This window comes from Diabrotica undecimpunctata, chromosome 5, assembly GCF_040954645.1.
Source record: "Diabrotica undecimpunctata isolate CICGRU chromosome 5, icDiaUnde3, whole genome shotgun sequence".
Classification (NCBI taxonomy): domain Eukaryota; kingdom Metazoa; phylum Arthropoda; class Insecta; order Coleoptera; family Chrysomelidae; genus Diabrotica; species Diabrotica undecimpunctata.
In genome coordinates this window covers 55558065-55584279 of record NC_092807.1, presented here as the reverse complement: position 1 = coordinate 55584279, position 26215 = coordinate 55558065, and the positions used below count along the sequence as shown (strand labels likewise).

At 32.5% G+C, this 26215-nt stretch overlaps 2 protein-coding genes across 2 annotated transcripts; both read left to right on the top strand.

The window, feature by feature from the left end:
• Window positions 1-17735: 17735 nt before the first annotated feature.
• On the top strand, window positions 17736-19943 carry LOC140442198 (uncharacterized). Its single transcript, XM_072533275.1, has 3 exons — window positions 17736-18470; window positions 18768-19646; window positions 19707-19943. The coding sequence occupies exons 1-3, from the start codon at window positions 17736-17738 to the stop codon at window positions 19941-19943; spliced, it is 1851 nt and encodes a 616-aa protein (XP_072389376.1).
• Window positions 19944-20273: 330 nt separating this feature from the next.
• LOC140442197 (uncharacterized) lies at window positions 20274-23069 on the top strand. Its single transcript, XM_072533274.1, has one exon. It carries the CDS (start codon window positions 20274-20276, stop codon window positions 23067-23069), a length of 2796 nt encoding a protein of 931 aa, XP_072389375.1.
• The last annotated feature ends 3146 nt before the right edge of the window (window positions 23070-26215 follow it).

Genomic DNA, 26215 nt, shown 5'->3' with positions numbered 1-26215 from the left:
AAAATATAGAATTTCTCTAAACTTTGCTTGCTCTAATTCACCCCAATAATAATTTAAAAATTTATTTTCAAATGTTTGAAAGTTATCTAAATCATTTTCAATACTAGCAAACCAAGTTGCTGCATTGTCATTTAATGTCATTCTAATATAATCTTTAATATCATTAATATTATTCACAAATCTTAATTTATGTTTTAAACTATTTATGTATACTCTAGGATGCAAATTTTTTATATTACCAGAGAATTTAATCCCAGTCTCATTTGTTAAATTTAAGTAAGGTCTCCCTATGTCTCTCATTTGTGAAATATCATCTATTCTCTGTTCCACATTTCTTATTTGATTACTATTTATTTGGATATTTTGTTGTATATCGTCTAATTTTTCTTCTGTGTTTCTCCTGTCTTCGTTAATTTTTACTTCTAAGTTACATTTCTGTAACTCTATTTTCTGTTCTTTATCTATTTTATTATCTTGAATAATCCTCTTTACTTCTGTCCTCTCATTGTCTATCCTTTTCTTGTAGTCATTCCGTATACTTTTTATTTCATTTGCAACTTTTTTCTCTGCAGCTTCAAGTTTTTTATCCATTTGTTTTTCCATTTGTTTTACAATTTTATTATTATTATCTTCTATTTTCTTTTCTAATTTTCTATAATTCTCTTCCAATTTCTGTTCCATTTTTTTCATGTCTTCTTTGACTTCTTTTGAATTCTCTTCCAATTTTTTTATGTCTTCTTTGATTTCTTTTGAATTCTCTTCTATTGTCTTGTTCATCTGCATCATTAATGACATCAAAGCTACCATATTGACATTTTCCTCTCTTTCTGGATTCATTTCTGCAGTATCTTGTGGAACTTGAACTAAACTCTCCTCTTGTATAGGTTGTGTTTCTACTTCCACATCTTCTTCATTCTTTTTGCTTCTTGTACCTTTCTTTCCTTGAGACATTTTGAGACTTTACTTGTTCAAATATAATTAAAATAAAATCCATAATTTTTTCTTTTTACTGATAATTAATTTAATTATATGAGAGCACTTATCTTCCCAAACTAATTCTTTTAAATAGAGAGCCACCGCGTTGGGTGCCAAATTGTTATGATGTGTTCTTTTGTTTGAATGATGAGCAATGAGTATTTTTAATAATATAATATATAGGGTTTTTATCGCGGTTCTCAAAGAATTAGCTTGTAAGTACTTTTTTAAATTATCTTTATTATAACTATTATGAAAGACACATATATATCTAACCTAGCCAATGTAAATTTAAAATAAACTATCTTTAAATTGATGTTCTTATAAAACTAATTAAATTCTATAGACAATGTTAAATTTAAACAAACTATCTTCAAAATTAAAATTGTTATCACACTAACTAAATTATATTAACAAAATTTTGTACCTTTCTTTCACTGAATGCCTAAATGAACTGTTTTCCACTATATATATTCTAATCACCACTGAATGTCTTCGTACTTCGGTTATCCTTGTTTTTGTGAAATTTCTTTTTCCAATTATCAGCTTCTACCAATTTAAGATATATTTTTCTTCACCAGCATTTATATTCCACCAAGCAAACACCATTTATATTTATTCTTCTTTTCAATATACCAATATCCAATTATTATAAGTTGATTTATACTAATCTCCAATCATAATATAATTTTAATTCCTTCCAATGTCCATCCAATATTCTTCTAATATACTTTTATAATCTTCAATAATTATTTGTGTATAATTATAAATGTGCATTAAATGTATGCATAATTTTTAATCTTCATTTAACTCACTATATTAAACAATTGGACTATCTCCAACTAACTTTCATATTTCTTATTGAACTGCTTGACTGACTTACTAAAACTGTGAACAATTGACTTCACTAACTAATCTACTAACTTTCATAATAAACTGCTTGACTTCTGACTAAAAACTTCCATCTTGAATCCAAATCACGGGTATTTATATCTTTTTTGGATATTCCAGAACCATCAGGTAAGAAATCATGTTCTATTTAGTTCTATTAAATACTTGTCTGAATTTTCTGGAACAAACCATTTCGCAAACATGGCCATCTCCGGAGATCCAGAGAATTTCATTCTTTTCTATTAATAATTTTGTTTACATTTAGGCTTTTCAGATCAGAATATATAATTAAATTAGTAACTTAACATTCTAATTTAATAAAATACACATTTCAAACAATATATTATTATAACCCCACTTTATATTCCTAAAAATTTCCTAAAATGTCACTGGGAGACAGAGTTTGTATAGTTGGTTGCCTAGTCACATGGCTCACTCAAACATATCTACCACATTACAATTACTAAAATACAACTTTTTACAATTATTATATGCTAATTTATTAAAAATGCCCTCACATAAATATATTTTTATTAAATTCTCTAGTATATAACTTCTTAAAATAATCAAATACTTTTTTATATCTAATATTATGTAGTATATAACTTATAAATTATTTTCTATAAACCCCAATTGTCACAATATATATATATATATATATATATATATATATATATATATATATATATATATATATATATATATATATATATATATATATTTGCCTTCTGTGGTTTTCCGTGTTTGACTCCGCGTCGAATAATTTTGGTTTTAACAAAAACCATTATTTTAACGACGTTTCGGCAAGTTCGAACTTCGCCATTGTCAAGTAGGGCAGTAGCGCTTCCGCTTCCTGCTGGTGCGTTAAGTTAACACCAGCAAGAGGCGCTACTACATGACCTGACCATGGCAAGTGCGACCTTGCTGAAACGTCGTCAAAATAATGGTTTTTATCAAAACCAAAATTTTTCAACGCGGAGTCACACCCGGAAAACCACAGAAAGCACATATAACTCCTGCGGAAAATTTAAGTGTAATGTGTAATAGATATATATATATATATATATATATATATATATATATATATATATATATATATATATATATATATATATATATATACATATATATATGTGTCCTGATGTGACTAATTTTGACAGATCAAATATAAAGATTTCATTTTAACTGGTAATTGTTTAGGTCGACCTTCTCCAGAGATATCTACTTTTTATAATCACTTGAATGGTCATATCTGTAAAAGATTGCTTCGGATTTTTTCTTCTGTTTTTAATAAGATTTAAAGATAACTCTTGAAGGTTGAAAAAGTCTGTATATTTAGGGATATGCAACTCATATTTACCTTATTTTTTATTGTTTGGGTTGAAGGAACGGGCAGATTTACATATTCCTGCCCAATCGTTTATGGTAAAGGCACTTTCATTTTTTTTTGCAGATTATATTGCTGAATGCATGGAGTCACATTCCATATGAGAATGCCCTAACTCCAAAAATGATATCTCGATTCTCTTTAGGTTTGGAATAATTTGTACAGCATACAACATCACCGCAGCATCACCAAAGTACTGCAATTAACTTGCTTAGGAAACTTTGCAAGGCATTCTTTTTTTTTGGTTTTTATAAGGGAGGCAATTAGCTCGCTTTTCTTTCGTAATATTAACTTTCCAGTTTTTTGGTTCGTTGGTTCTATACCTTGTCACCTTTTTGCCGTTCTTTTCTGAGATTTCATAATCTGAGAAATTAGTAATGTCAGAGCAGTGCTCCTCTTGAAATGATGAGTCTTTATCAGAATCTCCAGAAAAGTCAGCTTCACTATCTGTTTCACAATCATAGTCCACAAGGCGGTTACATTTCACCCGAAAGGAATTAAATATGAGATGGTTTCTCCATTAGTTTAAGCAAATCGATATTTATATAAAAAATATTTTACTGAACTTCGTTATTTTTTTATCTTAACGATTTTTATATAACACATAAATAAACAAAGCGTAAACAGTTTTACGTAGTCACAACTAAATTAAATGATTAACATTCAAGTATGCCTGGAGAAAAATATTTTTTACAAAGATATACATATTGCGTAGCATAAACCTATAATAAAGAAAACACAGATTCTACTATTTTAGCAGCCCTCCTGAGCATACACACAACAGGTATATTGCATCAAAATGAATATTTTTTTAAGCCGGTTCTGGACTTTAATCAAAAGGAAAATAATATTATTATAAATATTACTCACCTTATGTGGCTGTTTTTTTTTTCACGAAAATCCCCTGTTGCATTCAGTACTGGCACTGGCTAATCAACGGACTGTTATGCACTTTCGTTATTCTAAAAATATTTAAAATACAAGAACTCACCAGCCAACATTACCTGAAACACTTACTACGATTTGCATGTTTTCGTCAGATTCTTTTCTACGATAAACTATTTCCGTCTCTTTGACGACATCTTAAATATTCACTAGTCAGTTTAACCTCACTAAGTGTTCAACTGATTTTTGCCTGCCGTAAATAGAGAAGAAAAAATCACTTAATGAATTTTAGATGCACATAACTCTGTTATTGGTAGATTATTGTAGTTAGTGACCTTTTCCAGCAAAACATACAATCAAATTAAAGTAGTTAGTGGAAAAAGCTGTGTTTCGCTAATTTGAGTACTTAAGGACTTTTTTTTGTCAACAGACGATATATATATATATATATATATATATATATATATATATATATATATATATATATATATATATATATATGTATGTATATTCTATTATCCTATATTTGGATTATTATGCATAATTATAACAAAAGCATGATGAATTTCCGCTACATTTAGCAGTCCATAAAATGTTACCGTTATCCATCTTCTAGATGACCTTGCTACATTATACGTTGAAGCCATTGTATCTACCGCATATACTCTACTTTTTATTATATTATTTCTGGCTTTAGGGCATCTTCAGTTGACGAATTGATGCAAAGACGATACTAGTAAAACATTTTTAGATTTCTAAGGGACATTGAAATTGCGATGGCGTATCATTTTAAATGGATTTTTAAAGAACGGGATTCACAGGATTTAGTTTTAGATACATGCGGGAGTAATGCATCATATTTTACTGCTTAACTTAAACGCTAAATGGAACTACATTGTGTATAGTGGCAAAAGTTACATAAACGGACGGGAGAGGCCTGTCATTCCATTTAGCGATATATTATTTTTTTAAAGCAGATATTATATACTGACGTTGTATAACTTTTTCTCTATAATTACTATTTAAATGGGAATAAGCCACAATAAAAGGTTAAAGTAAGGTTATTAACGTTACAATTTCCACTTCGGAAATCGTTCCCAAAATACAAAATTTTTTCTCGATAGTAAAATGCTGAGGCGTGCATCACAGAAATAGCGGCACGAAAAGGCGTCACGGGTAGCGTCACGAAATAGCGGTTCGTCACATCGATTCACTACTTTCGAACAATTATTCGTTGTGAGTCATTATATATTTATTCTAAACAGGTTTAAATTAATAACTGCATGAACAATAACAAACCAAATATGTAAATAAGTAAAAAATTAAAAGAATATATGTCAATGACAGATTCAATTCGTAACGATTGTCAAAATTTAAAAATCATAAATGTTATTTAATTAATAAAAATATGTTTAACTTTTTATGACACTTCTTGTTTTAAAATAATTTCATATGAAGACACTTACTACTTTTGAACAGCTTTTTTAGTTTGTATAAACTAGTTATAATATAATCTGTTTCAAATATAAGTAATAAATAAATAATAAAATTACTTTAAATTGTTTATTTAAATTTAAAAAAATACAGAAAATATATTACGAAGCTTCGAGTTAGTCTACGATAACGCCTACTGCACCATTTTCTTTTTTGATAAAAAAAATCTTCCGTCGAGATTTCGACATCCTCTTTTTTGTCTTCTTCAGGCTTCTCAGTCTCTAACGCAGCGGTTCTCAATCTTTTTTGGTAACGGAACCCTCTTGGAAAGCGAAATACTTGACGGAACCCTACAATAAAACAGTAGTTTAGTGTATTATTAGTACAATGTAACAGTTACTTACATAACAAGTATAATAATAGAAGATATTAAATAAGAAAACTCTAACTAATGGAAGGTATGAAACTGTTTTTAATTTTTCATCAATTGGTTGATATCAGGTTTGATAGAGGACATTTGAAGTCTCATATAAGGTTCGGCGTCCACTCCATTGAGGTATTTTGTTTTCGGGGCTGCATATGCTGAGAATCCTGTTTTGCACAAATTGTTGTTGGGAACGGAAGAAGAACTTTCAGATCCATTTTGGCAAGCATTGAATATTCATCACGGATTCTGAACATCATCGTTGAGAGGCGTCGTTTTAAACAGTGACTCCATACATGTGTCTGATGACATTTCTAAAAGAGATTCCTATATATCTCGTTTGAGATACTTTCGGGCTTTTGTAAGTTGGGTAAAAAAGGATTATGAATCCATGAATTCAGTTTTAATTTTGTGTTCTGTTCTTCGGGAAAATACTTCTTAAATGATGCACGCATCGAAGTGAAATATTTGACCAATTCTTCAAATACATGATCTTGAAATATTTTGTCGTTATCGCTAACAAACTCACTAAGTGACGTAAAGCTTTCTATTTCTTTCTTTCCAACGCAAATAATCCAAAAATCTAATTTTCTTTTAAAGGCAGTTATTTTGTTACAGGCCTGAAATACTGTTGTCTGTTTACCTTGCAATGATACATTTAAATCGTTCAGTTTTTGAAAGATATTCGCCATAAAAGACAGTCGGAACAACCAAGTTTTATCATACAAACGGTCTTTTCTTGTAACATTTTTGTAACTCGGCTCCAAGTTCAAATAGCCTTGTTAAAGTTTTGCCCCGAGACAGCCATGGCACTTCTGTATGGAGCAGCAGTGTTTTATGTTTGCTGCCACAATCTTCACACAATAATGAGAACAATCGAGATTGTAGTGGTCGTGATTTAATAAAATTAATTATTTTTACCGCTTCATCCATAACTAATTTTAGATTTGACGGCATTTGCTTCATCGCAAGTGCTTGTCTATGCAGGATACAATGGCTGGAACTACAATTAGGAGCTTTATTTTTTGTTTGTGACACTAGTCCTGCTGTATTACCTGTCATCGCCTTGGCCCCATCTGTACAAATGTCAATGCAAACGTTCCAACTTAGATTATTTTCCTCAAAAAATATATATATTTTATTAAAAATTTCCTCCCCCCTTGTGTTTGTGGGCAGCGTTGAACACATAAGCATGTCTTCTTCAAAAGAACTTTCATATGGATATCTCACGATAAACAGCAAGATAGCTAGGCCAGCGACATCAGTAGACTCATCTATTTGCAAGGCGAGTTGTGTTTTTTATGGATGTGTAACTAGTTCTTGTTTGGCGTAGCTTGCCAGATTATGAATTCGTCATAGTGCATCATAGTTTTTTGACTTTCACATAACTGTTCTTTTTTACGTAGAAAAAATTCTTTATTCTTACCTTAAGACTAGGGGTGTACAGTTTCTAAATGTCGGCGCAACTTGGTAGGTGCCATGGAACTAGTAGGAATCAGTTTACTACATAGGATGCAGAGAGGTGAGCCATTGGAATCAACAAATCCGAAACTGATCTATGATTTATCATACTTTCTTTTTTTTTGGCTTTGAAACCGTGGAACTTGACGTCGTTGCATAATCGTCTTGATCGGTAATTGCTGTATACTCTGCGCGTACTGCTTTCGAACATTCGCCAACTTTAAGCCAACGTTCCATTCTTCTTTGCTAAAAACAACAAAATAAGTCACGACCGTTACTGCACAACAGTTTAGTCCAAAGAAGAAATGTAAAAAACTGATAAAATCAGAATACAGCAGTAGAACAATAAACACTTCTATAAATGTTTTTATAGTAGGTAGGTACTTATCGCTTCGAAAGTTAATCACCGACTGACGCCGACTGACTAGTGACTAAGTGTCAAAGTGTCAAATGTAGAAGCGCGGTCGTCGAGGACTGCGCGCTCACAAGAGATATGGGCAGTGGCAGGCATTCTCGCGGAACCACTACAGGAGTATCGCGGAACCCTAGGGTTCTGCGGAACACACTTTGAGTATCGCTGCTCTACCGGCACTAGTTTAATTATCAGGATCGGATGTTCTTCTTTTAAATGTCAGCAACAGATAACCAAATTCTCGTCTTACAAGTCTATCAAAATTGTTCTTCTCGTCTTTTCTCAAGCATTGTTTTTGTTCTTTAAAATCACACAAAATACCTAGTTTTTAAGAAGTGGCATTTATATTTCCTATTTTTATTCTTGATAAATAATCTTACAATAGACCCCGCCTGTGTTAACTGTAAACTAATTCCCTAGAGTTTTGAAACAAATAGGGTACATCAAAGAGCACAATTTGTCAAACGCTACGTGTGTATAAAATATACATGTTTATTTTACAAAATGTTTTTAAGTAGTAGTAGTCAAAATTCTTGCTAATTTCTATGTCTCTAAAGTTTTTTTATAATGAAATTTTATTGTCAATCATAATTTCATTATCTAATAGACTCCACTGATACAATGTGTCACAAAAAATTGGGGACGTTATCCTGGTATGTATCCAAAAGAACTAATTAGAAACACTTTTTGTACTGGAACTAGCTTTTCTAAACAGCTTTTCGGTATCTAATCCTAAGCTTTGTTATGAATTATCGTTAACTACATCGCATTCGTCTAATGTCTGCTAGTTAAATTCAAACAATAAAGTATTGTCAACCCAAATCCCAACAATGTTCCGGCTTCTGATGTTCCGTTTTAGAGGACGTTGAAATAATGCATGCTCTACTAACTCATCACTCTCGAGTTCTAACCTACTTGTCTCTAACTGGTTTATTTTATGTTGTAAGCCATCAAGCTCATGCATACTCAAGAACTAATAAAATAATCAGAAATTTCAAACTTGTTTTTATGTTAAGTAAAATATTTTTTATAATTATGAGCTTCCTGGTGATTTGTTACTAGGTATCTTCATCTATTTATATTTAAATTTAATTAGATTTTTAATTTCTTAATTTTTTCTGAGGATAGCCAAAAATCTATGAATTTTATTAAAAATAAACGATTGCCATTAAAAAAATGATAGTTTTAAAGTAAAAAGTGAGGATTAAAAAAAATTGAGATTCTTGTCAACTTAAACTTTAGAACTCTATTTTTAAAGTACAAATAAATATCTGAATAATTTAATGAGTGTATGTGTATCAATCGATAATAATTAGACTGTTACACTTTAGCTGTTTTACCATTAAATTATAATACTTCTTGATCTTAGAATGATTTATTTTTAATAGTGTTTATGACAAATTAGGAAGGTGCATTCTTGCCCAACCATGTTTTTACAATATGTTTTTGCGCGGTGATCTATGCGCCTACAATCCGCGTCCTAACATATCATAGGCGTGTGAATAAAAAACAAAATATTATACCAAAAAATACAAAAACAATTGCAATAATGGCCTTAACATGCCGGCCGCCTTGAAAGTGTGTACTTTCAACATAAATACAACTCATCGTAGAATCGTAGAATATTAAATTCTATTAGCATATACAGGGTGTTCTAAAAAAAGGTAACCCCGTCTCTAGTGTAGGTAAAGAACTAAAAAATAATTGGGGTTTGCTTGATAAAAAATTTTTGTAACGCCATCCGTTTTCAAGATACAGGGCGTTGAAGAAAAAAAATTTTACGCATTTTTTACGATTTTGCCGAAACTACTGGCATCGTTGTAATGAAATTTTATACGAATATGTTTTGGAATCTGATACGTCCCATGAATTTGTTTTTATATCTGATTCTCATAGAGGGCGCTAGTTACACGGATCGTACTAAGTATTAGTCAATATAACTTTTTTAAGAATATAATTATTAATGAAAATTTTAGGTAAACTTAAATATCATTCAATTTTACACGAAAAAGGTACTCTTGGTAAAACTCGATACTGTGTACCGTTTTCGGAATATTTTGATTTGAAAATTATGAAGTAATAATTGATGCTGGTAGTAATGATAAAGTTCTAATAGGTATACCTCTATTTTCTCCAAGTGTGCCATGGAAATCTGACATTTATTGATTGTTATGACGATAAATCAACAATAATTAAAGTTTTGAAACCTTGTTATTTGTAAAATCAAATCAAAATGTACTCAAATGCTGAATACACTGACATGCTATTAACCTTAGGCGAATGTTTAGGATGTTCTAGTACAGCTGTGACACGTTATGCAGCAAAGTTTCCTAGAAGAAACTTACCAAGTAAAAAAACATTTGGAACCATTGAACGACGTTGTCGAGAAACTGGGAATGTGAGACCAAATAAAATAAATTCTGGTAGACCAAAAACAACAAGAACAATTAATAAAGAAAATAATATTTTAAATTTACTTGATCAACATCCAACAGGTTGCGTAAGGAATATAGCAAGACAAACAAATACTTCTTCTTCAAGTACTTGGCGGATACTGAAAGAGCAGCAATTACATCCTTATCATTACAGACAAGTCCAAGAGCTCTTGCCAGATGATCGACCGGTTAGAGTAGATTTTTGTGAAACATTGCAACAAAGGACAGCCTACAATCCAAATTTTTTAAAATGCATTCCCATAATGCACACCTATATGTGTGATAAGAATCCACGAGTCAAAGGGGTATCACATTACCATCACTCATTTAAAGTTAATGTTTGGGCAGCAACTTTAGGTAACAAATTAATAGGTTATCATATTCTACCTGGAAACGAGCGAAGATCTTTATTTTTTATGCACGATGGAGCTCCACCACACTTTGATAGAAAGTGTCGTAATTGGATGAGTAATCATTTTTCGAATCGATGGATTGGTAGAGGTGCAGAAGCTCCGATTCATTGGCCTTCTCGGTCATGCAATTTTAACCCCTTGGACTACGCAGCTTGGTTGTATATTAAGGAAAAAGTCTATGCTACAGAGGTAAATTCACGCCAAGAATCAGAAGAAAGAATTCAACGTCAATTTAATGACATCATAGCTGATCCCCTACCTTTTAGAAGGTTAATGGAACCTTTAGAAAAAATAATAGACTTGTGTAATCGCGAAAGCGGAGGGCATTTTGAACACTTACTGTAATTGAATTTTATTTTATGTTCTTAGTCATTCATTTAATTTTCTTCTTGTGAGTTTTGTTTAATTACTAACTATCTTATACCAGCATCAATTATAACTTCTAATTTTCAAATCAAAATATTCCGAAAACGGTACACAGTATCGAGTTTTACCAAGAGTACCTTTTTCGTGTAAAATTGAATGATGTTTAAGTTTACTTGAAATTTTGATTAATTATACTCTTAAAATTAATCAGGTATAAAAACCAATGCATGAGATGTATAAGCTTCCAAAACATATTCGTATAAAATTTCATTACAATGTCGCCAGTAGTTTCGGCAAAATCGTAAAAAATGCGTAAAATTTTTTTTCTTCAACGCCCTGTATCTTGAAAACGGATGGCGTTACAAAAAATTTTTACTAAGCAAACCCCAATTATTTTTTAGTTTTTCACCTACCCTAAAGACGGGGTTACCTTTTTTTGAAACACCCTGTATACTCTTATTCTATGGAAATATTCTAGCGTGAGAACTATGCACAAAATATATTCACATTTAGTCAATTAATAATGCGCACACACGCAACACTGCACGTCTTAGCATTCCACGTTGAGTTTTCAATGTAACAGACATGGTCTGTACCAGGGCACAGTATATTGCTTAAAAAGAATCAGTAGGTTCACTCTCGCATTTTCACGGTTCCAATTTTGAATCCACTCCTGGCTGATTGCGCAATAGATTTGGCGAAAAATGCCGCTGTTGCAAGATTTAAAATATTCCATCAGTTTCATAGAATAGTCCAAATTTATAATAAAATAATAATTATTATAGAAGTTCTTCAAAAAGAGGAAAATAAATTTCATAAATGGTAAAATTCTTCACATAACCACTATACACACTTCTAAAGTTTGAAAAATCATATTGTCTGATTGACTTATTCTATTCTCAAATAATTAATCATAAGTATCTATCCATTGATTGAAACTACAGTTATTTCAGTAATTTATATATAAATTTTATTTATTTGTTGGTATATAGTTGGTTTTATAAGTTTATTTCGTTTTTAATACATATTAATGTGATATTTCTCCAGTTTTCTAAGTGGTTTTATTATTTTAAACGACGGATTATGATGAATTCAGCCAAAACAAGAGTTTATTATTGCTGTGTATATAGAAAAAATTCCAGGGACCATAACAACTTGAACTTGAGTTTCTTCAGGTTTCCCAAGGATGAAAATCGGTAAGAACTAAATTCTCTATTTAATATAATTGACCTCATCGGTGTTGTATTTTTAGGTTTGCAGAATGGAAGAAAATTGTTCAATGTGAAAAACTTGCCATGTACAATGCTCAATATTGTTATGATCACTTTAGAATATGCAGTTTACATTTTGAGGAACCGGCCTTTGCAGGAATGCTTAAAAGCAGGTTGAAAAAAAAAACGCAAAACCATCTATTCACCTTGTGAGATTAAACATTCCAGTTTAAGGTATGTTCTATTATACGGTTACGTTGGTTTAGTAATACAAATACTTGTACTAAGTAGTACTTGTAGAACTGCAGTACTGATCAGCTTGATATCATAAAGAATTTCTACGTCCTTGGAAATCAATATATCGCTGTTCCAGAAGTATAAACACATAATTGTAAAATTTTGAAAAATGACTTTATTGTGTTGGAGGGCTCAAAACTGCGTTTTCTATATATATTTTTAAATCATCATAACTGTACTTACGGAATCACCGGTCATGGCGAAACTTGTAAGTACAATTACGACAATTTACAAATATGTTGAAAATGCAGTTTTGATCCCTCCAACACAATAAAGTAATTTTTTAAAATTTTACAGTTATGTCACTATACTTCCGGAACAGCGATATATGCTTTCACTTTGCCATCGTTGTCTAAAAGTGGAATCTGATTTTGTCTTTCAAAATTAAGATTCGACTGTTACTGTTCCTGTCTGTGAGTAGGTATCTTAGCTGGGTGTAACATATGTTCTACTATTTTATTTTCTGCAGAAACTATATAACAGGCCTCCTAAAATCCAGCTTTGGTTTGATTCTTCATGCTTTAGTCTTAAAAACAAAAATTAAATTTTAAACTTAAAAAACTTAAGCTATGTAAAAAACATAATTTTCTTGAACCTTCTAAAACAGAATATTAAATAGCTGAGAAGATTTATATCGCATGTTAGCATTGGATCAATTAATTTTGTACTTAGCCTGATGCCTTCTTTAAGTCAATAAATCAAAATTTGTCTTAAAGGAAATCTATTTTTATATATCATAGTGCCCTATCATATCTTGTATGTCACTATACGTTCATTAATATTGAAGATACTGCGTAGTGCCCTTTTAGTCGTCGCCTTGTTAATTTTTTCTATCTGAATATATTCGTTATATCCTCTCCTTTCATTTGCCATGTCGCATGTTAAGATTCAATCAGTTGTTTATTTTGTACTGAACCTGAGGCCTTCTTTAAGTCAAAAAATCAAAATTTGTCTTATGGTAAATCTATTTTTATTCATAGTATCCTATCAAATCTCGTATGTCGCGATACGTTCATTAATATTGAAGATACTGTGTAGTGACCTTTCAGTTAACGTATCACACGCTCCAATGCCGAAATGTGTATTTGTTCTGTCTCAACAGCGTTTTTACAGCTTTTACTTAAATTACATTTAATTTTGGTAGATGTTGGTAGTTCAGATTTCTTTCCTAGATGGCGTAGTTACCTTACTGAATAAACAGTGTGACTTGTCAACCTAGCCTTTTATATATATATATAGATTCTCCCAATTTTAAATGTGCGTAAAAATATAAGTTTGACTAACTACGTTATGAACGTAGTGATCCTGCAGTGGGATCTTTAGGCTATATGACTTTTTTTTATTTCATTATTTTGTTATTAATAAGTTGTGATTGTGAATATATATATATATATATATATATATATATATATATATATATATATATTCTATTCTAACTTGTATTCATAGTTCGCTACTTGTGTTTTTATAATCCTATTTTTATTATAACTGGTATTGTAAAATTCAAATCCTCAAAATATAATTTATAATTCGAATGTATTATTATTTTTTCATCTATAGAAATTAGTTTCCTCATTAGCTCTTCGTTTTATGAGATTTCTACCCAGTAACAGTGAATATAGTGTGATTTTCTAATAAATACAAAAAATTTAATATTCGATTAATCAAAACTGATGGATTCAACATACTTAATACATTTTGAAGGACAAACAGTAATAATTATTTTGGGAAACTATTGATAATTGTCGAAAACACTAAATTTAGGAAAGTATTCAATATTCCGAAAATCTAATTAAATTTTAGGTCGCCACAAGTCACTTTTTTCCTATTTATTTTCGAGCAGTGTATTAAAAATTATATTGAGCAGTGTATCAAAAACTGGAATTTATCTGCGCGTGGAAGTAATGCGCGTGAAAAAAATGGAACATGAAGAACAAAGGACTGGCGGCAGAGTGAACCTACTGATTCTTTTTAAGCAATATACTGTGACCAGGGTGAACCTCGATTACTCATCCCAGCTGTCATTTGAGTAGTGGCAAGTTATTTTCCTTTACTAAAACCAAGGAATCTTAAATAAGTGGCATTCTGTTTCCACTTGACTCTCTGCTGTATCTTTGAAACAACTTTTTTGTTCCACCGTATCCAAAAATGTTGGCAAATTGACTGTAACTGTTCAAACCTGGATAGTCTGTTAAAATTTTTTTACTGTGGGCTTTTGGTAAGAAATGAAAAATATGCTTTAAGATGTTTTATTTTTTTTGTATAAAACAGCGCCTCATTATGAAAAAAAGAAAGAAGAGAAAGATTTTTTGTCAAAATTTAAACGAGTAATACAAAAATGATTTTTAAAGTATCTCTGTGGCGTACTATTTTTTCTTTAAGAAAAAATGAGACCAATTACCCTATGCGAGCCAACCATGTATAAATTCTTAATTTTATGGAAAACATGCGCAATAATTACCTCTAAAAACCCACCAAACTTCATTTGCATATGTGATTCAGAAACGATTGATTTCTTAGTATTGTGGCAGTGAGAAGTTCTGATCAGCATAACCAAATCTACCTCTCTGCAAAGTTTCAGCCAATTGAACTGAAACTAGTTTAATATAAGAAAAGAACCGGGTCCTTTGTCAATATAATTTTTGTATATCTCCATTAAACATAGTTCCTGAAATTCATTGGGAATTTAGCTGTTCACTAGCAATGTTATGAAAGTGTATTTGGAATGGGGATAATATTCGTAGTGTGTATAATTTATTATTAAATTACAGTTTAAACACGGCGAAAAGCTCGGGTTTCTTCGGAAAAAATATTCCCATTAGATCTTTTCACATAATCATTTTCATGAGATACCCCAAAATAAGATTCTAGAGATCGCCCAGGTTAAAAGTTGTTCAAATTTTTGAAACAACTAATCGTTTTCGAGTTATACATAAACTAAAACTGAAAAAAATGCAAAATTACGATATTCAAGGCTCAAAACACAAGTAAAAAACATTGTGTTTGAATTCACCAACAACCTAAATTCAAGTTCAAATCTTGTTCTATTATTGCCCGATGAGTATTTTGTGCATGTTTCATTTTAAAATATTGTATTTTATTCGTTAGTGAAGTGCTTAATGATAGAACGGGCGCTCAGGCTGCGGCGTGTATAAGATAGAGCCAGACGCCCCGAAAACAATATATTCCAGACGGCTTTTGGCCATGGGATAAATGTGGCTCGTTGTGCGTAATCATGCGTTAACGTCAATGGTACATACAAAATTTTATTTTTCACTTCACATAATATAAAAACTAAAATTGAGACTTTTTACTTGTTATTTTACTGAACCTACAAAATATATATGCATATTTTGTGTGTACCACTGATGATGATTATGTCCATCGAGAAACATTTTTCCCACGGGCCAGATGCCTTCTCGCTGGATTATGTTGCTCTCCAAGCGTAATCATCCTAATAGAACCCTTAGTGCATAAATAACTATTAAACCATTGTTCCAACAAAATATAGCAAGAAACGACCAGATGGTAAAAAAGAGTGAGACCTGACGGTGTAGTGTTGGTGATAATCGGATTCTCGAGAATCAGAAAAAGTAATCACCGTGAAAACCTTTACGAAAGATAAAAAAATTACGATAAAAATTACCAAATTTTTATAAATTGACAAAGATTATTAATTTACCGCATTAATAAAGATTTCATCACAAATAAACAGCATGAAATATTGACTATTACTATAAACATAATAGGTCATTTTCGACAGAGAACTAAGAAATCTGTGAATGGAATTTTTTGCATCGTATTTCCTTTATAACCTCGCCAAAGCTAATTAAAAAATGGGGTAGTATTCCTTCACATGGGAATATCTTACCACTTTTAGCTTTAGTTATGGCCAAAACTAATAAAATTTTAACAGTGATTATATAAAATTCTCTCAAGTGAACTAAATTAAGAGAGAACCGTGTAAGTGTGCATTGGAAATTTAATACTCTAACCCTAAACATAATTTATTACGAGTAAGTACATGCACTTAACGCAATCGAAACGATAAAAATAGTAATTTCTAGATAGAGTTAACTGAAAACACAGTCTCGTCAAAACTTTTAAATTCAAGAAATTCAAGAGAAATTAATGTAGTTGTTGTAAAAACAACATTTTATATTAATTTCAGTTTATTTTTCGTTTCCACAAATGTTGAATTTTATCTTATGTGACAGACTGTATTTGACAGACTGTCAAAAAGTGCGGTGAAAAAGTGCATTTAGTTTTCTCTATAGTCGCGCGCCCCTAAAACGCCGGTATAAAAATGAACAATTTATTAAAGCGAACTCTTTATTTAGTAATAGTGCCTTTGTAAATATTTTCTCGTTATTAAATGTGTAGTATAGATTAATTACGCTTATTTTTCTCTAAGTACAAACCCCTATAAAACCAAACACATACTGAACCATCGCCGTGAAGTCTGCTTATCTATATCGAAGGAAACTCTTGTACAGTCCATGGTCCTAAAATATTTGGTACTGTACACGCAGGGGGAAAGGAATTTAATGAGCTTTCTCCCGAACAATTGTTGTAGATCAATCAAAGTTCCAACATTATTTTTGGTCCTTCGAGCCGGATTTTGTGTTTGGTGATCGCGTTGTTTGTACTTTACTCTTAGGTTTGCATATTTATATAAATGTGATTAAAAGACCCTCGAAAAGACTAATGTGTCGCGATAAACTCTTATCTTATCTTATCTTATCTGGTGTTTGTGCCTGTTGCTGTAAACTACTGGACAAATTGGGTGAGATTTTTCCATATTATAATTTCGCTTATGCACAAAGTGAACCGCTTTTCAAAAAGACTATCTCTTTAAAAAATTTATTAGTAGACATTTGTAGACATTTACCGCGTGTGCGAAAAATTTAATTGAAAAGTAAACTCTCAGTGTAATTTAAGACATTTATCGCGTTTTAATAAACTATAAACTCTCTCGCCGTATGCTACACATGTTATTATATGATATAAACATTATTGACTCTATTTTCGCCGTGTGATACAGATATTAGTATATAATATAAACATTAATTTCTCTAAAGAATTCGGTGTTTGCACGGCCTTAGGCATCTGTTTTTGGAGTAGTACCTTTTGTTAAAGTCAAAATGGAAGATCTCAAGAAGAAGAGAAAACCACTGAAGGCCAAGATTACCAGAATAGCGAACTGGTTACTAGAAAACGCAGATGCAGAAACTGACGGTCTCCAGTTTCAACTCAGACACACCGAATTGAAAACATGTTATCTGAAATATGAAGACGTGATGGATCAGATTGAAGAAATCGATGAAACCGATTCTGAAACAGAAGACAGGGTACTGATGGAGGAAAAATACTTTTCTACACTAGCTGGACTGCAGCATAAGATGGAAGCTTTAAAGTTACCCTCCCACTCGCTCATCTCAAACGATACTCCACCAACTGTAGCCACTGCTAAGGTTAGGTTGCCGGAAATTACGATGCAGGTATTCTCAGGAAACTTCGCCGATTGGAACGCGTTTTATCAGCTATTTGAAACGCTAATAATCAATAATGTAGAGCTAAACAATGTGCAAAAATTTATATATCTGAAATCTTTCTTAAAAAATGAACCTTTACATTTGATAGAAAATATAGAAGTTGTAGAAGAAAATTTCCGGATCGCTTTGGACACGCTTAAGAATAGATACGAAAATAAATCGCGTGTGATTAGTTTACACATCCAAAAATTGTTGAAGGCTCCATCTTTAGCTAAAAGTAGCGCAAAATCATTACGAGAATTTTTAACTCTTTGTAAACAAACTTTACTTGCTCTTAAAAATATGTCTGTACCTATCGAACATTGGGATTTACTATTGATCGAAGTATTTTTACAAAAATTAGATTTCGCGACGCATAGGTCATTTGAGTATGAAATAGATTCAAAGGCTTTACCTACTCTCTCACAGTTTTTTAGTTTTCTCGAGGAAAAATGTGATATACAAGAAAAATTAAACGTTTCTGATAATGATAAAAAATTTAATAAACCTCAATTAAAAACATCTTTGTTTTCATCAGTTAATTTACAAACAAACTCGTTTTCGGATACTAATTGTATATGTTGTAAAAGTAATTCTCATAAAATTTATCAGTGTAATGATTTTAAATGTCTCTCTTTACAGGAAAGATTTAATTTTGTAAAAGGTAAGAAACTTTGTTGGAATTGTTTGGGTAATAAACATTTTTCTCAAGATTGCAACTCTTCACGCTCATGTAGTATATGTAAGAAAAGACATCACTCGCTCTTGCATAGTACCTCTGAAAATGTCTCTTCCTCTAGGATCACGAATAGGCAATATTTCTCTATTGATCGCAACGCTCAAGCTCCCAAACATTCTCAAGGCTCTTCCAGTCGTGTTGCTTACACATCTACTCCGCCCTCTTATAATGCTCATGCCCAAAACGAAGCTTCTACCAGTTCGTTCAAACCTCCTTTAGAAGTACAAAATACTGCAGATTCTCATACAGCCACTTCTCTCTCTGCTTTATCAGTTAAAACTGATGTATTGTTGGCTACCGCTTTAGTGACAGTGTATTCTAAAGATGGCAGACCTATGCATGCCAGGGCGCTCCTAGATAATGGGAGTCAACATTCGTTCATTTCTCGTGATTTGGTTGAGAAGTTAAACCTCACCCCTTATTTTAAACAGTTACAGATATCAACCATATCCGAAAACACCTCAATGTCAAATCAAATGATTAACATAGAATTTTTTCCCTATAATGTGAAGGATAGAAGTTTCAAAACTTCTTTTGCTGTACTTGATAGTATAACCTGTAGGCTTCCTAAAGCTACCCTAGATAGAAGCAAAATAAATGTTCCACCTAATCTCACTCTCGCAGATCCCTCGTACTCTGTTCCCGGTAAAATTGATTTGCTTCTAGCTGGCGACATCTATAGCGAATTATTGACTGATGGATTCATTCGTTTAGGAAAGAATCTTCCCATTCTTCAGAATACCCACTTAGGTTATGTTATTTTTGGTACTATTCCCCCTCATGTCTTTCATCGGAGTTCAAACTTGGCTATTTCTCAGTCAAATGTTTCTCTCTTTGTTTAGTCCGAATCCGAAGAGAATAATTTAGATAAATTGATACAACAATTTTTCGAAATTGAAGAAGTTCCCCACGTTAGTAAATTAACCCCCGATGAGGAATTGGCTGAACAAATATTTAATAAAACCACTCGTATTTTACCTTCGGGTCGTTTTCAAGTAAACCTACCACTTGTCTGCGAAAATGCGCATAAAAAATTAGGTGAATCTTTTAAAGTAGCTTTAAAGAGATTTATTAATTAAGAAAATAGGCTCTTAAAAAATGAAAATACATACGCTCAATATAAGTCGTTTATTAGTGAATATCTTTTTCTCGAACATGCTAGAATAGTCCCTCTCTCTCTTACTAATGAAAATTTAGAAAATAAATATTTTCTCCCGCATCACTGTGTAGTAAAGGAAGAATCCTTAACAACAAAACTTAGGGTTGTTTTCGATGGTTCGATGAAAAGCTCTAGTAGTTACTCGTTAAATGATATCCTACTCAAAGGTCCCACTCTTCAACCGGAACTTTTTGATATTTTGCTACGCTTTCGATTATATTCCTTTGTTTTCACAACTGATATACAAAAGATGTACAGACAGGTTAAAATCAATCCTGATCAAACCTTTCTGTTAAACATACTTTGGCGTGACTCCCCGGAAAAAGATATTGAGTGCCTGGAATTGCAAACAGTTACATATGGAACTAAAAGCGCCAGTTTTCAGAGTACTCGCTGTTTAATGGAACTGGCAAATATTCATCAAACTGAATATCCCCTGGCCAGTGACGCTCTTCAAAATAATTGTTATATTGATGACATTCTCTACGGTGCTAATGATGAGCAAACTCTCCTCAAAGCTCACAAGGAATTAACTAGTTTACTTGGAACAGCATGTATTTCTCTACATAAATGGTGTTCTAACTCGGACTCGTTTCTAAAAAACATTTCTTCTCTCTCTTCAAACTCTTCTTATGTCATAGCTCCAGATAATTGCTCTAATAAGGTTTTAGGTTTATGCTGGAATCCTGTTCTTGACACGTTTTCAATCTCTCTTCCAGATTTCACCCTAAAGAACTCATACACTAAGAGAGAAGTACTGTCAATGATTGCCCAAATATTTGATCCTCAAGGTCTTATTAATCCCGTTACAGTTGTCGCTAAGCTTATAATGCAAAAGATTTGGATTTCCAAAATCAGTTGGAACGATACCATTGACGCAGATACGTTACATGAATGGCTAAGTTTTATTAGCAGTCTCTCTCATTTTAAGGACTTAAGTATACCTAGATGTCTCTTTTTAAGTCAAGAAATCACTGGTGTTGAGATTCACTCATTCTCAGATGCAAGTTTAAAGGCTTATGGAGCTTGTATCTACTTACGTGTGACCTATAAATCAGAACAGGTGTCTTGTTCCCTTCTAGCATCTAAGAGTCGCGTTGCTCCGTTAAAACCCTTGACCCTTCCAAGATTGGAACTCATGGGTGCTCTATTGTGTAGTAAACCCACAGCAAAGATTGCTAATATTGTTAAAGAAAAGTTATCTCAATTAGACTCTATAAATATGTGGTCGGATTCAGAAATTGTTCTCGCTTGGCTTCGTTCACATCCTTCTCGTTGGACCCAATTTGTAGCAAATAGGGTTGCACAAATTTTAGATAATTCTCCTAATGCTCACTGGAGGCACGTACGATCCAAAGAGAATCCTGCCGACATACTCTCCCGAGGAATGCTACCCTCTGAATTAATAAATTCGTCCTTATGGTTTCATGGTCCTCCATTTTTAAATCAACTTCGGTTGGATTTATTGAAATACAACCCAAAGGGGTATACTTCCAAGTTGCCTGAAGAAAGGAAAATCATTCTCCACGCTCGAAATGATCAAATAGATTTCTTCACCTCACTTTCTGATAGGTTCTCCAATTTTTCAAAGTTTGTAAGAACTTTAGCCTATATGTTTAGATTTGCTAATAATGCTAAACCGCTTTCTCGCAAGTTAACTAATACCCTTGAAGTCAGCGAACTTCAAAACGCTGAACTTAAGATTATTAAGATGCTTCAGTATTCCAACTTCTCGAGTGAGATTTCTGAGCTTAAGAAAGGTAAAACTCTATCTAATAAGTGTCTTTTACCCCTAAATCCCTTTTTGGATGAGAATGAAATGCTCCGGGTGGGAGGTCGCCTCAGAAACTCAGACGTTACTTTTGATCAAAGATACCCTCTTCTCCTCCCCTCAAAAAATCGTGTAGTTCGTCTCATCCTCCACAGAGAACATGTCAGACTCTGTCACTCAGGTCCTCAAAATACTTTGTCACAAATTCGTCTCAAATATTGGCCTTTAAATGGACTACGAGAAGTCAAGAAGGTCACTCACCAATGTATGGTTTGTTTTAAGTTTCGTGCCAAACCCGCTACCCAGATCATGGCAGATCTACCAAAAGAACGTTTAAACTCCTCTCGAGTGTTCGCTCACGTCGGATTAGATTTTGGCGGCCCCTTTCAGATAAAGTCTTCCAACCTTCGTAAGGCTCCTTTATTAAAATCGTATATTGCTCTTTTCGTTTGCTTGTCGACTCGAGCTGTTCATATTGAAGTCGTTTCCGGCCTCTCTACGGAGACGTTTCTTCTCGCTCTAAAACGCTTTATTAGCCGTAGAGGCCTCCCTCAAACAATATTCAGTGACAACGCCACGAACTTTCTTGGTGCTCGCAACCAGCTGTTTGAACTCTATAAGTTTTTCAAGGAAAAGGAAAGCTCTCGTTCTATTAAGGAATTTTTGGCCTCATCTCATATTCGCTGGAAAACTATAGTTCCTCGAGCCCCTCACCATGGTGGTATTTGGGAAAGTGCTATAAAGAGCGCAAAGCATCATATGCGTAGGCTCCTTGGCAATGTTAAGCTTACGTTCGAAGAATTCACTACAGTTCTCGGTCAAATTGAAGCTGTGCTCAACTCCCGGCCTCTTTGCTCCCTTTCAAATGACCCCTCCGATTTTACGTATCTTACTCCTGGACACTTCTTGATTGGACAATCTCTTACGTCCTTTACTGAAAAAGATGTGATCCACATTTCTGAAAACAGATTGAATTTATGGCAACATTTGTCCAAACTCCAACAAGTGTTTTGGAAAAAATGGTCTATCGACTATTTGAATAGACTTCAAAATCGCCCTAAATGGTTTCTCCCTCATAAAAACCTAGAACCTAACGATCTCGTGTTGCTGATTGAAGACAACACTCCTCCTCTTCATTGGGTACTAGCAAGAGTTATTGAGGTCTTTCCCGGAAAAGATGGGAGAGTAAGAATTGCCTCGGTGAAAACTAAAGATGGAGTCTTCAAGCGCTCTATTACAAAATTGTGTCCTCTACCCAATGACGATTTAATTTAAGTTAGTATAAGATGATAATTGTAATGTATTTTTTCTTCCGCATGCTCTCTTGGCATAATATAATCTGTTTATTTGTGTTAAAGCCAGCGCTTCAACGGGGGCGAGTATGTTGTAAAAACAACATTTTATATTAATTTCAGTTTATTTTTCGTTTCCACAAATGTTGAATTTTATCTTATGTGACAGACTGTATTTGACAGACTGTCAAAAAGTGCGGTGAAAAAGTGCATTTAGTTTTCTCTATAGTCGCGCGCCCCTAAAACGCCGGTATAAAAATGAACAATTTATTAAAGCGAACTCTTTATTTAGTAATAGTGCCTTTGTAAATATTTTCTCGTTATTAAATGTGTAGTATAGATTAATTACGCTTATTTTTCTCTAAGTACAAACCCCTATAAAACCAAACACATACTGAACCATCGCCGTGAAGTCTGCTTATCTATATCGAAGGAAACTCTTGTACAGTCCATGGTCCTAAAATATTTGGTACTGTACACGCAGGGGGAAAGGAATTTAATAAGCTTTCTCCCGAACAATTGTTGGAGATCAATCAAAGTTCCAACATTATTTTTACCAAAAATAATGTTGGAACTTTGATTGATCTCCAACAATTGTTCTTGAGAAAGCTTATTAAATTCCTTTCCCCGTGCGTGTACAGTACCAGTAGTATTAATATTTATGTTACTAATAATATTAATATAGACTGAATTTATCAATGTAATAGAACCTAATATACAGTGTGTAAAAGCCAAATGGAATAAATTCATTATTTAGGTTAATGTACATATTTATAAAAAATCCCGAAACACGTCAAATTTAAATTATAACTTGACATTCTTTAACGTAAAAATGCAACCCCTATCTTCAACCCCCTTAGAATGACAGGTACAACCCCCAATTTTTAAAATAGGAAGTATAGGCTTGTGATATATCGTTTGAAAGGTCTTTTCATTCTCCATTCAAAAATGTTGTCGCTTTTAAGTTTATTAAGATTAATTGAGATAAAATAAATTAAAATCATGTGGTTACCGAAATTCGCTAAAATATACTCAAAACTTATTTCCCGTTTAGGTCTTGATAATCAGAAAGTGAACAAAAACCATAGCAATGTGGTTTTTAGATGGTAACCATTAAAAAACTTTAAAGAATTTCCGTGGCAACGTTATTTTAACACGCATTAGTAAATTGCTTTATTTCAGTTGTCAATATTTTAATTTAAGTAAAAAGTTCGTTCAATTCTATTCTGAAAAATGGTTAGATTAACGGAAATGCATAAAATAACAGTTTTACAAATGATTGGTTACGGAGATAACACCCGAACACAACAGGAAGTAACTCGCCTATTTCATGAGAAATTTCCTAATTTACCGCCTATATCCCAAGTAACAATAAGTAAAATAGAGAAGCAGTTTCGCGAGTTTGGTTATGTAAGGCAGATAAAAAAAAGCAGCTGCCAATGCACTGAGTGATGACCTCAAATTAGATGTGTTGCTTGAGTTTCAGGAAAATCCACATACATCGAGTAGACAGGCATCCACTACATTCAATGCTAGCCATACATCGATAGTAAACATATTAAAAGAAAATAAATTGCATCCCTATAAGATGATACCTACTCAGGAGCTCATGGAAGACGATTTTGATAGGAGAACTTTTTTTTGTGAGCAAATGATGGACATGTTGGATAACAATATTATCCAATTAGAAGACGTTATGTTTTCTGATGAGTGCACTTTTTCACTTAACGGTCATGCTAATCGGCAAAATTGCCGCTACTGGGCCACGGAAAATCCTCACTAGATGAGAGAAGAACACACTCAATACCCTCAAAAGGTTAATGTTTGGGCAGGGATTGTAGGAAAGAATATCATTGGTCCCTTTTTTATTGAGGGCAACTTGAATGGCAACAATTATTTGGCACTACTTCAAAATAATGTCATTCCAACGTTGGCAAATTTATATCCTGATCCAGGAAACTCTCGAGTTCCAGCGAATACGATATGGTTTCAGCAGGATGGAGCACCACCACATTACCAACTTAATGTCCGGCAGTACCTCGATACAATATTTCCCAATCGGTGAATAGGGAGGCGAGGATCGATTGAATAGACAGCGCGATCACCTGATCTTACATTATTAGATTTCTTTTTATGGGGATATGTGAAGAGCCGTGTGTACAAAACTAAACCTTCTGATTTAAATGACTTAAAAGAACGAATAACACTTGCGACTAGGTCCATCACGCCTGTTATGTTAAATAATGTTAGAAGACAGTTTTATTTGAGATTAGGATGTTGCCAAGACGTTCGCGGTGAACATTTTGAACATCTACTTTATTAACATTCATAGTTCTTTTTCGTGTTCTACATTTTATTACGTTTTGCATTACATTTTAGTTTTTGATTGTATTGTAGCGAATTTCGGTAACCACATGATTTTAATTTATTTTATCTTAATTAATCTTAACAAACTTGAAAGCGACAACATTTTTGAATGGAGAAAGAAAAGACCTTTCAAACGATATATCACAAGCCTATACTTCCTATTTTAAAAATTGGGGGTTGTACCTGTCATTCTAAGGGGGTTGAAGGTAGGTATGCATTTTCACGTTAAAAAATGTCAAGTTATAATTTAAATTTGACGTGTTTAGGGATTTTTTATAAATATGTACAGTAACCTAAATAATGAATTTATTCCATTTGGCTTTGACACACTGTATGTTCCTAAGCGATAATTGTTTTAAAATACGGTCATATTTTTTATTTGTACATAATTGACGATCTCGATACCCTAAAATATGTGATTTTAGTTCTTTAAATTCTAAAAATATGTTAGTATGTATAGGTGGAAACTTCCTATAATGCGAGTGTTAATTATATAGGAGATTTAGATATTATAGCGACTTCGCCGATAAATGGATTTTCTTGTTTAGTTATTTATTTATCTTTTTACACAAATTTGTATATAAACATTTTAAAAGGTACATAAAAGAGCTTAACAGTAAATGAAATTGTTGACACTGTATTTTTACATTTCGGAGATATAAGCGTTTTCATTTGGAAATAAAACCCAGAGATTATTAAATTATATTTAAGTTGAAGCGTCCTCTGATTTCATTATCATTGTATTTTTTTCTACTACATAAA